The sequence below is a fragment of the Mercenaria mercenaria genome, chromosome 9 (assembly GCF_021730395.1).
Source record: "Mercenaria mercenaria strain notata chromosome 9, MADL_Memer_1, whole genome shotgun sequence".
NCBI classification, from domain to species: Eukaryota; Metazoa; Mollusca; class Bivalvia; order Venerida; family Veneridae; genus Mercenaria; species Mercenaria mercenaria.
Genome location: NC_069369.1, coordinates 3664603 through 3676047, shown reverse-complemented (window position 1 = coordinate 3676047; position 11445 = coordinate 3664603). Strand labels below are relative to the sequence as shown.

Genomic DNA, 11445 nt, shown 5'->3' with positions numbered 1-11445 from the left:
TTATTGTTGACATCTCAAAATTTTATCAGGGTCCAGTTGCATTAGTTAAGATTTGCTGACTTCATTTACCTATCATCGATGTGCTTTCAGTCGTAATTTAAAACTTAGAATTCTTCACTAAAGGAAGCCACACATCTTGTTCATGAAAATTTCAGAAATGACGTTTCTTCTATTAAAATGCCATATTCATATTATATTGTGATGAAATAGTGCACATAAGGGCATCTGTGATTTTCCTCCCGATCAAAACAAGAAAGTCACCATATATCCTTTAATATACATAAAATGGGTGACTCCGATATTTAACAATAATACATTAAATATATGACAGTAGTCATGATATTCAACAAATATTAGTAAATTGTTAAATTGCATGTTGCATAATGCCATTCACTTGCCATGAAAAGCTGTCTATCTCGTTCCAGCAATGATTGATAGTCTGGGTGGGCCAAGACGCGTTAACAACATGCTAGCCACACTGAATCTTAAGACCGTGTCAGATGCCAACTTGAAAAAGATGGAGATTCGGGCAGGAGATGTTGTGGAGAAAGTGTCTACTGAGTCGTCACAAGCCGCAGCTGAGGAAGCATTTAAGAATGAAATGGAGTATGTTCATTTTATTATAAAGACAGAAAAAAGAATTAGTTTCTTGTTTCTATATCTTATGCACATTGTTTTGTCAGTCAATCAGTCAATTATCTGTAATGAATAAGTTTTACTCTACTTTTTGAGAAAATGTAGTCCAAAGCTAGATTTTTATAAAAATAACAAATAAATTCCACCTTACTGAACATATTTATTTCAAACACTGCTGAAAATGCCAATGTGTTTGTATCAGGCATGGGATACTGATACTGAAGTACTTAGAATGATGGAATTCATTACAAAATTTGAAAAATTAGAGCAGTACTGGTACTGAAAAATATTTTGCATTACAAAAAGTGGTCAGTACTGCATTCCTTTTATGAAAAGTCATGTAATGAGGGTCAGTACTGATGCATTACATAGATTTTTTTCCCACTAAGTTTTGATTGATAATTATAAGGACTTATATGGTCCTTTAGTTATTTCAGACAAGGAAAGCTGTATATAAAGGACTATAAATGAAAATATGTATACATAACTCTCATAAACCTTAATAAATCATAATAATGTCACAACATATTAATTATTATATCATTGTATAGTCATTAATATGATTACAATCTTTAATGAGTCTTTAACAGAACAGAACAGAATGGAATTTTATTTACTAATTGACTTGAGCATAAAAGTTCATTGTCAAATACACTTTACTTACATGCATAAAAACAAGAGAGTATATGCAAATAAACAAAAAGCAAAAAATGCAGTTATATTTTGTGAAATGACTTTAAATAAGGTATATGAAGTAATGTCAAATCCTGTTCATTACTATCATAAAACATCATTAATAAGAAAGAAAGAGACATAACCCACACTTAATAAATTTGAAAAAAATATACTATAGTAACAGATTAATTAAGGTAATCTTTAATATATAATATGGTGAACTTTCACTTAACAATACAGTTTTAGCCATTTAGATGGCCATCTCTTCGTGTCTGATTTTCACAGGTATCTGGTGCAGTTTATTGTTTTCTTGTGTAGTTTGTTTACTTCTGGGTGACATTTGATATTTTTCACACCTCACCTTCAATTTGCCATTTCGACAAAAACCTATTTCTTTTATTTCATGCTAGGCAAAACAACTAATTGTGGCAGATTTATTTTATAACTGAGTTAAAACGAAATTGAAATTAAATTGACTAAATGAAATCTTGAATATTTTCAAATAAATAAAGTCACTTTTATATGTTACAATGGTCTAGGAATATATTAAAGTTTTCGCTATATTTTATTTTGAAGAAATCATTGAAAGTAATGCAATGTACTTAAGTACAGGGACCAAAAGTAATGGTACTGGAATGCACCTTTTCCCAAAAGTCGAGTAATGGTACTGGTACTGGAATGCATAAATTTGGAGATTTTGGGGAAGTACTTCAGTACTGCAGACAAAGTAATGACCGCATGCCTGGTTTGTATAAGCTTCAGTCCATGGTTTCCAATATATTTTTCAGTTACACATTTTGATTTTGTTTTCAAAATTTATTTTACAGGGCTATTGCTCATGCAGAGTCTCAAGATGCGCAAGGTGGTATGAGTGGTTTGATAGAAGACTTGGGTGTTTGTCAACTACCAGATTCATCTCCTGCACCACAGTAAGAATAAGTATAATACTTTTTAGACCATCATTACCAAAGCAAAAAATAATGGAAAATTGCATGTAACTTATGATTGATTGTGCTTTCATAAAATGCATCTGTTGTGTTTTGTATATAAAGGATTACACAGCATTTTTAGCTCGACTATTCGAAGAATAGGGAGAGCTATCCTAGTCACCCGAGCGTCGCTGTCGCCCTCCGCATCGCCATAATGCTTACGTTAAAGTTTAGCTACCACCCCTAATATTTTCAAAGTCCATTTACCTGTGGTTTTGAAACTTTGCACACTTGTTCCCCATCATGACCTTAACCTTCACACAGGAGGAGGTAACTCTATCCAGCATTTTGACAGAATTATGCCCCTTTTTCGACTTAGAATTTACGTTAAAGTTTAGCTACCACCCCAAATATTTTAAAAGTCTATTAACATATGGCTTTGGAACTTTGCACACTTGTTCCCCATCATGACCCCAACCTTCATACAGGAGGAGGTAACTTTATCCAGCATTTTGACAGAATTATGCCCCTTTTTTGACTTAGAATTTGCGTTAAAGTTTAGCTACCACCCCAAATATTTTCAAAGTCTATTAACATATGGCTTTGAAACTTTGCACACTTGTTCCCCATCATGACCCCAACCTTCACCTTCAGACAGGAGGTGGTAACTCTATCCAGCATTTTGATAGGATAATGCCCCTTTTTCGACTTAGAATTCATGTCAACTTGGCTTACATTATACTATCCAGCATTGAGAATAGTCGAGCGCACTGACTAGTGACAGCTCTTGTTTCACAGTTATATCTGAATATATACTGAACACAATTTAAAACGACTGCTATCTTAAAATCAGGTTGAAGCTTTATGATGATGATGAACAAGATTGGACTGATACTGAGAGTGATGATGAGAACAGCTACAATGAACCTGTTGAACAGACTTTTCCGGACACTGCCTTTTTTCCAGAAAACACTTGCAGGTACATGAATACACACACATGTTGAACTGATCTTTTATTTAATCCTTGAAACTAGATGCCTTAAGGTTAACATTACTGGATGTATTTCAGACTGAATGTTTACAGTAAAAATATTGTATTTTAAAACACTATATCTGCCGATTTATACATATTTGAAGACAATTCGTTGTGTAGGATTATACATGCAACATCCCAGACTATGCCAAGAAAAATGTCGTCTGCTGAAAAGTCGTCTGCTTTACTTGTAAAGTTAAAACAATTGTCTCCAAAAGTGGAGTAGATATTGTCCAAGAGGCAAACAGCTTTGAATATGACCTGATTCATTCGTCATCTGGTGTGGTTCCATGCTGTTTGCAAAGGCTGTTAGTTCGGTTCCAACACTGTAAAGGTTAATAACCCTCATTGACAAAAATACAAATTCAGATTTCTTGTCATATAATTAGGGCCCTGCCACTGAAAGTGCGGGTGCCCTATAGTAATCACTCTGTCTGTCTGACAGTCCGTCTGTCCGTCCGTCTGTCTATCCGTCCACAAAATCTTTTCTGAAGAATAACTTGTCAACCCCTCCACCTAGAGACTTCAAACTTCATATATAGATACACCTCAGTGAGTTCTACATGCCTACTGATTTTGAGGTCATAGGATCAAAGTTCAAGGTCACACTGACCTCTAATAGGAAAAACTTCATCCTGTCATAAAATGAAAGCAGGTTCACACACAGTCTTCAAACTTCAAATCAAGATGCACCTCAGTGAGTTCTACAAGCCTTCTGATTTTGAGGTCCAAGGGTCAAAGGTCAAGGTCACACTGACCTCTAATAGGAAAACATTCATCTTGTCATAAAATGAAGCAGATTCGCCAACAGTCTTCAAACTTCATATATAGATGCACCTCAGTGAGTTCTACATGCCTATTGATTTTGAGGTCATAGGGTCAAAGGTCAAGGTCACACTGACCTCTAATAGGAAAAACTTCATCCTGTCATAAAATGAAAGCAGATTCACCAACAGTCTTCAGACTTCATATATAGATGCACCTCAGTGAGTTCTACATGCCTATTGATTTTGAGGTCATAAGGTCAAAGGTCAAGGTCATACTGACCTCTAATAGGAAAACATTCATCTTGTCATAAAATGAAAGCAGATTCACCAACAGTCTTCAAACTTTATATATAGATGCACCTCACTGAGTTCTACTTGCCTCATTATTTTGAGGTCATAGGGTCAAAGGTGAAGGTCACACTGACCTCTAATAGGAAAAACTTCATCCTGTCATAAAATGAAAGCAGATTCACCTACAGTCTTCAAACTTCATATGTAGATGCACCTCAGAGTGTTCCACATGCCTACTGATTTTGAGGTCATAGGGTCAAAGGTCTTCAGCGGGGCCCTTTCTGACTGGTCAGTGCTCTAGTGATGTTTGTTTATAGCACTCCACTGGACTCCAGAAATCCATTATCTCCCCCACTTCGTACTCCAAAATTACAGAGTACATTATCCAAGCAAGCATGAAAAGCCAAAACCAGACTGCTACCTAAATATCCATGCCGTTCAAGAAGTGGAATGTCAGTTGCTGTTGACACAGCCTGGCATAAACGAGGTTTTGACTCCCTAACCTGCAGGGACTACCTTAGCATCCAAAATTAGGGAGAAGTGACTTCTCCCTCAAGAGAAATTAGGGAGAAGTTTTCAAATTTAGGGAGAAGTTTAAGCGCGGTCAAAAATAAATTGTAATCTTCTTATCTCAATTTGAAAGGACATTGTTTAAAAGTTTATTTTGTGAAAAATGCATTTTTGAAATGTTGCATTAGCTAGGTTGAACACCACCATATATATAATCTATTTAATAATTCTAATTGCTATTTTTTTTCAAATTTTATAATTATGTACTACAATTATTTTTCAAACTGCTTGGTTTGCAAACGGCCACACTTACCGGAATCAACTTTCATTAGGGGAATCGACCAGTATTTTTTCAGTTATATGTATTAGATTACGATTTTTGATTGAAATCAATCAAATATTTTATAAATAATTAATATCTCAAAGGAAAATGAAATACATTCCCTAAAAAAGTTTTAAACCCGATTTAAAGTCGGCGAGCTACGCGAAAAGTTCGACTACCGAAATTCACTCGTATTTCTTAATCAAATAATTTATTTCATTAAACGAAGTATGGTTTTTGATTGAAATCAATCAAAGTTGATGTAAATAATTAATAACTGAAAGAAAAATAATAATCGTTCACGGAAAAAAGTTATATACGAGATTTAAAATCGGCGAGAGAACGGGAAATTTCAATTACAGATTGCAGGTGCGCTCGCCGATTTTAATTCGCGTATAAAACTTTTTTCCGTGAACGGTTTTCATTTTTCATTTTTCTTTGAAATATTAATTATTTGTATCATAATTGATTGATATCAATCAAAAATCGTAATTTAATACATGCAATTTAGAAAATAAAGGTCGATTCCGGTAATTGAATGTGCGGTATAATTATGGTGGTCCGTAAACACAATATGCAATACACACGATGTCACCGAGACACTCAAGGGGAAACGTGACCGAGTAAATCGGCTGCTAATTGTGTGCAATCATATGCCAAGGATTATGCCAGCTGCAATTTAGCGGTCGAGTGAACATCTTTTGTTGTCACAGACACCTTTCGCCGCGCGCGTCGCCCGGAGACATCTTGTATATTGCATGTTTGTTTACAAATGTATAATTTCGGCGTACATCGTTGTAAAATTATAGGGCGACTCAAACTTCGCTTTTACGGGCGGGAAGGGCGAAGTGAATTAATTTAAGGCGAAGTTATCGCCCGACTTCGGCCAAAACGCAGTCCCTGAACCTGTAAGTTCTAACTGTATTTTTCTGTAGAAATATTTTTATTGTGTCATTTAGGTATTTTGTATGAAAAGTTGTTCAGTAAAGTATGTTGGAAATCTTAGTTTGAAGAAGACAGCTATCACACGTATTACCATATTAACAAGAATATTGTACTCAAGCAAACAGATTACCACAAAAGTTGACTTTTTAGCTCACCTGAGCACATAGTGCTCAAGGGTGAGCTTTAGTGATCACCCTGTGTCCGGCGTCCGTCGTGCGTCGTCAACAATTACTTCAAATGACATCTCATCCTTCCATAGACCTCGTCCAAGTTTGCTCAAGGAATTCCAGTCGGCCCCTTTTAGGGGCCACTAGAGCTAAAAATAGAAAAAACCTTTAAACGACTTCTTCTCATGAACTGCTTGATGGATCTTCACCAAATTTGGCCCGAAGCATCCTTACATAGACCTCTTTAAAGTTTGCTCAAAGAATTTCACTTGGCCCCTTTTAGGGGTCGCTAGAGCTAATAAAAATAGAAAAAACCTTTAAATGACTTCTTCTCTTGAACTGCTTGATGGATCTTCACTAAATTTGGCCTGAAGCATTCTTACATAGACCTCTATCAAGTTTGCTCAAAGAAATTCAGTCGGCCCCTTTTAGGGGCCGCCAGAGCTAAAAATAGAAAAACCTTTAAAAGACTTCTTCTCATGAACCACTTATTGGATCTTAACCAAATTTGGCCCGAAGCATCCTTCCATAGACCTCTTCCAAGTTTGCTCAAGGAATTCCAGTCGGCCCCTTTTAGGGGCCACTAGAGCTAAAAATAGAAAAACCTTTAAACGACTTCTTCTCATGAACTGCTTGATGGATCTTCACCAAATTTGGCCCGAAGCGTTCTTACAGACCTCTTTAAAGTTTGCTAAAAAAATTTCACTTGGCCCCTTTTAGGGGCTGCTAGAGCTAAAAATAAAAATACTTATAAATGACTTTTTCTCATGAACCGCTTGATGGATCTTCACCAAATTTGGCCTGAAGCATCCTTTCATAGACCTCTTTCAAGTTTTCTCAAAGAATTTCAGTCAGCAAAAAATAGAAAAATCTTTAAATTACTTAATCTTGTGAACTGCTTGATGTATCTTCACCAAATTTGGCCTGAAGCATCATTGCTTGGATTTCTCTCAAGCTTCTTCAAAATATTGTTTGGCCCCTTTAGGGGGCGTTACTCAGGTGAGCGATTCAGGGCCATTATGGCCCTCTTGTTCTTTTATACCTTTAAGGGGTTAATCTGTCTGTCCGTCAGCTGAAATATCTCTGAAACTTACAGATGTTTTTGCCTGATATGATGTTGAATAGGAAGTTTAGTGTCAAATAATGAGCAACTTTTATTATACAAACTAATACTTATTTTTGTATACTGGTAGCTTGAAAAGTAAAGATAACTTGAGTGAGTAATTATTTTGTTAGTACATCTTCAGATATCATGTTCACAAACTACAATATTTTGGTGTCAGACACATGATTGCTGGTGAAAAAACTCACCCAATACTTAGATCAAATGATGTTATATTTTCTGGTCATTTTGAACAACTCAGCCAACAACTTTTTCTGGTGGCATTCTTTGCTTTCAACTTTTAAGGGATGCTTTTACAGATTTTATTCTGAATATTTACAAAATAGTATACAAGGTAGCTCTAAATAGAATATTGGGTAGCTTGGTATGATATTTTATAACTGTTTTATGCTGGATTCAATAAATTTGTTGTATTTACAATCAACATGAGAGTGATCTTCAGAATTTTCCATATGGAGTGTAACGAAAAGCTCATTTGTCAAACTTGTGTCAGTCTGCTAAGAGTGAGCAGTTGTACATTTTGACAATATTATATATGCAAGTAAAGTTGAGGTTCTGACTTTATGTTTGAATAAATGAACATGTATATATTTTCTTCAATTGCTTTACAGTAAAAGATGGTGTGCTTCCGCAGATAACACAGATTGCTGCTGTGGAACTACAGTCAGGCCAACAGTTCAGTACATATGTCAAACCAACTGTACCTACAGTGGAATTATAGTCAGGCCAACAGTTCAGTACATATGTCAAACCAACTGTACCTACAGTGGAATTATAGTCAGGCCAACAGTTCAGTACATATGTCAAACCAACTGTACCTACAGTGGAATTACAGTCAGGCCAACAGTTCAGTACATATGTCAAACCAACTGTACCCATTTCTACAGCTGCTACATCTGTTACAGGGATATCATTTTATAATGAGGAAATGACAGTAAATGGATCTAAAGTACAATCAGTGTCTATAAAAACTGTTGTGGATGAATTTGTAAACTGGATTTCTAAATTTCAAAATGTATGTTTAGTAGCTCACAATGGTCGTAGATTTGACTTTCCCATTCTTGTATCTACAGTGAAGAACATTAGAGCTCAGGATAAATTATCAGAGTGTGCATTCATTGACTCTATGTCAGTGTTTCGTAAACTATATCCAAATTCATCTCTGAAACAAGTAGATCTAGTGTCATCCTTACTAGGTGAAACATATGCTGCACATAATGCCATTGATGATGTAGTAGCACTTGGGAAATTGATAAAGTTTGTAAACCTCCCAAGTAGTGATATAATGGCTCATAGCTTTAACCAAGAAGCAGTTGCTAATAACATGGCTTTCAACAAATCTAAAATGCTAAATTTGCCATCACTGAATTCGTTGATTTATTCAGGTGTTATTAGAAAACCTACCGCGGAAAACATTGCAGGGTCTGGTTTGAATATAAACCACTTAAAGTTATTGCATTCTAGGGGTGGAGAAGATGCTATAAAAGATGTGTTCATTTCAAAGAACTCTGAAGGCTGTCCAAGAGTGTCTAATAATAAAAAGGTGTTGGAAGAAATTGTACCAAAAATTGCAAAATATTTTGAGAATCACTAGATTATTGGTACACTATTGTATTGGTAGTGGCTAGATGTCTTATGTATAAATAAGAAAACAACAGTATGTGTATTGTAAATTTATTGCAGTGTTATATAGTTTTATGAAACATGAACTGTTTCCAGTAAATAGCTATACAATGTGCAAGTCATATCATTTTCTCGAGTTTCACCTCGACAAGAAATTATTTGGTTGTATCAAAATACCTAATGATATCTTATTATTACACATTTATATGGTTAAAATTATCTGTAAATGTATTTATTTTTGTTTGTATTGTTAAAATCTACAAGCAAGTTGAAAAGAATGCCAATAATACATAGAGATTAATCGTTATATGCTTTTGTTGTTGTATAGTAGTAGAAATATAGTGAGTAAACTGTTTCCATCTGTCCAACTTTTAATTGATTTTTATGCTCCCCGAAGGGCGAGCATATAGTTTCCGCTTTGTCCGTCTGTCCGTCCGTCCATCACACTTCTTGTCCGGAGCATAACTCAAAGAGTATTAAAGCTACTGGTTTGATATTTCACACAATGATAGACCTCATTGAGGCGGCGTGCAGTGACAAAGAACCATAACTTTAGGTGGTCCCATTTTTGAATTATCTCCCTTTTTGTAAAAATCTGTCATACTTCTTGTCTGGAGCATAACTTTAAAGAGTATTGAAGCTACTGGTTTGATACTTCACACAATGATAGACCTCATTGAGAGGGTGTGCAGTGACAAAGAACCAGAACTCTAGGTGGTCCCATTTTTGAATTATCTCCCTTATTGTATAAATCTTGTCCGGAGCATAACTCGAAAAGTATTGGGGCTAGTAAGTTGTAACTTCACACAATGATAGATCACATTGAGAGGGTGTGCAGTGACCAAGAACCATAACTCTAGCTTGTCCTTTATTTGAATTATCTCCCTTTTTATAAAACTCATGTTTGTCACATACTTGTCCGGTGTATTACAGAAAAAATATTTAAAGTAATAGGCTATAACTTTATTTGATGATAGAGTTTATTGAGAGGAAGTGCACTGACAAAAAATCGTAAATCTGGATGATCCCATTTTTGAATTACCTCCCTTTCTTTTTTGAAATCTTGTCTGTACCATTACTCATAAAGATTTAAAGCTCATAGGTTGTTAATGCATACAAGAATAGAGCTAATTGAGAGGAAACGCAATAACAAAGAATTATAACTCTGGATGGTCCCATTTTTGAATTACCTCCCTTTATGGAAAAATTTTGTCTTGCGCATAACTCAAAAAGTATTGAAGCTACTTTGTTCTTACTTCATACAATGATAAAGCTTGTTAAGAGGAATTCAGTGATAAAGAATCATAACTCTGGATAGTCCCATTTTTAGCTCACCTGTCAGATAGTGACAAGGTGAGCTTTTCTGATCACCCTTCATCCGTCCGTCCGTCCGTTAACAATTTCGTTTTCGCACCGTAGAGGTGTCATAAATGATTTGATTTTAATCAAACTTGCACACAAGGTTGACCATGAAGAGTAGATGAACCCTATTGATTTTGAGGTCATTCGGTCAAAGGTCAAGGTCACAATGACCTTGAACAGTAAAAAAATTTTCGGATGATAACTAAAGACAGCTTTGGGCTAGGTTCATGAAAATTTATAGAAGAGTTTGTCATAACAAGCCGATGACCCCTATTGATTTTGAGGTCATTTTGTCAAAGGTCAAGTTCACAGTGACCTTGAACAGTAAAATGATTTCCGGATGATAACTCAAGAATGCCATGGCCTAGGATCATGAAAGTTGATAAGGAGGTTTGTTATGATCAGCAGATGAACCCTATAAATTTTGAGGTCATTCGGTCAAAGGTCAAGGTCACAGTGACCTTGAACAGTAAAATAGTTTTCGGATGATAACTGAAGACAGCTTTGGCCTAGGATCATGAAAGTTGATAAGGAGGTTTGTTATGATCAGCAGATGAACCCTATTAATTTTGAGGTAATTCGGTCAAAGGTCAATATCACAGTGACCTTGAACAGTAAAACAGTTTTCGGATGATAACTGAAGACAGCTTTGGCCTAGGATCATGAAAATTGATAGAAAAGTTTGTCATAACAAGCCGATGACCCCTATTGACTTTGAGGTCATTTGGTCAAAGGTTAAGGTCACAGTGACCTTGAACAGTAAAATGATTTCCGGATGATAACTCAAGAATGCTATGGCCTAGGATCATGAAAGTTGATAATGAGGTTTGGTATGATCAGCAGATGAAACCTATAAATTTTGAGGTCATTCGGTCAAAGGTCAAGGTCACAATGACCTTGAACAGTAAAACAATTTTGGGATGATAACTGAAGACATCTTTGGCCTAGGATCATGAAAATTTATAGAAAAGTTTGTCATAACAAGCCGATGACCCCTATTGATTTTGAGGTCATTTGGTGAAAGGTCAATGTCACAATGACCTTGAACAGTAAAACGATTTC

The 11445-nt window shown here is 35.5% G+C and overlaps 1 protein-coding gene across 1 annotated transcript; it reads left to right on the top strand.

The window, feature by feature from the left end:
* Positions 1–466: 466 nt before the first annotated feature.
* LOC123547645 (uncharacterized) lies at positions 467–8992 on the top strand. Its single transcript, XM_045334908.2, has 6 exons — positions 467–606; positions 2139–2240; positions 3094–3219; positions 7469–7491; positions 8010–8078; positions 8223–8992. The coding sequence occupies exons 1-6, from the start codon at positions 467–469 to the stop codon at positions 8990–8992; spliced, it is 1230 nt and encodes a 409-aa protein (XP_045190843.2).
* Positions 8993–11445: the final 2453 nt, after the last annotated feature.

What these genes read in the sequence shown, in the direction of transcription:
- LOC123547645 (XM_045334908.2), top strand. Translation starts at nt 467, where the DNA reads ATGCTAGCCACACTGAATCTTAAGACCGTGTCAGATGCCAACTTGAAA. An exon ending in GATTCATCTCCTGCACCACA is followed by an intron (nt 2,241 to 3,093) that starts GTAAGAATAAGT and finishes TCTTAAAATCAG; the next exon opens with GTTGAAGCTTTATGATGATG. An exon ending in GAAAAGTAAAGATAACTTGA is followed by an intron (nt 7,492 to 8,009) that starts GTGAGTAATTAT and finishes ATTGCTTTACAG; the next exon opens with TAAAAGATGGTGTGCTTCCG.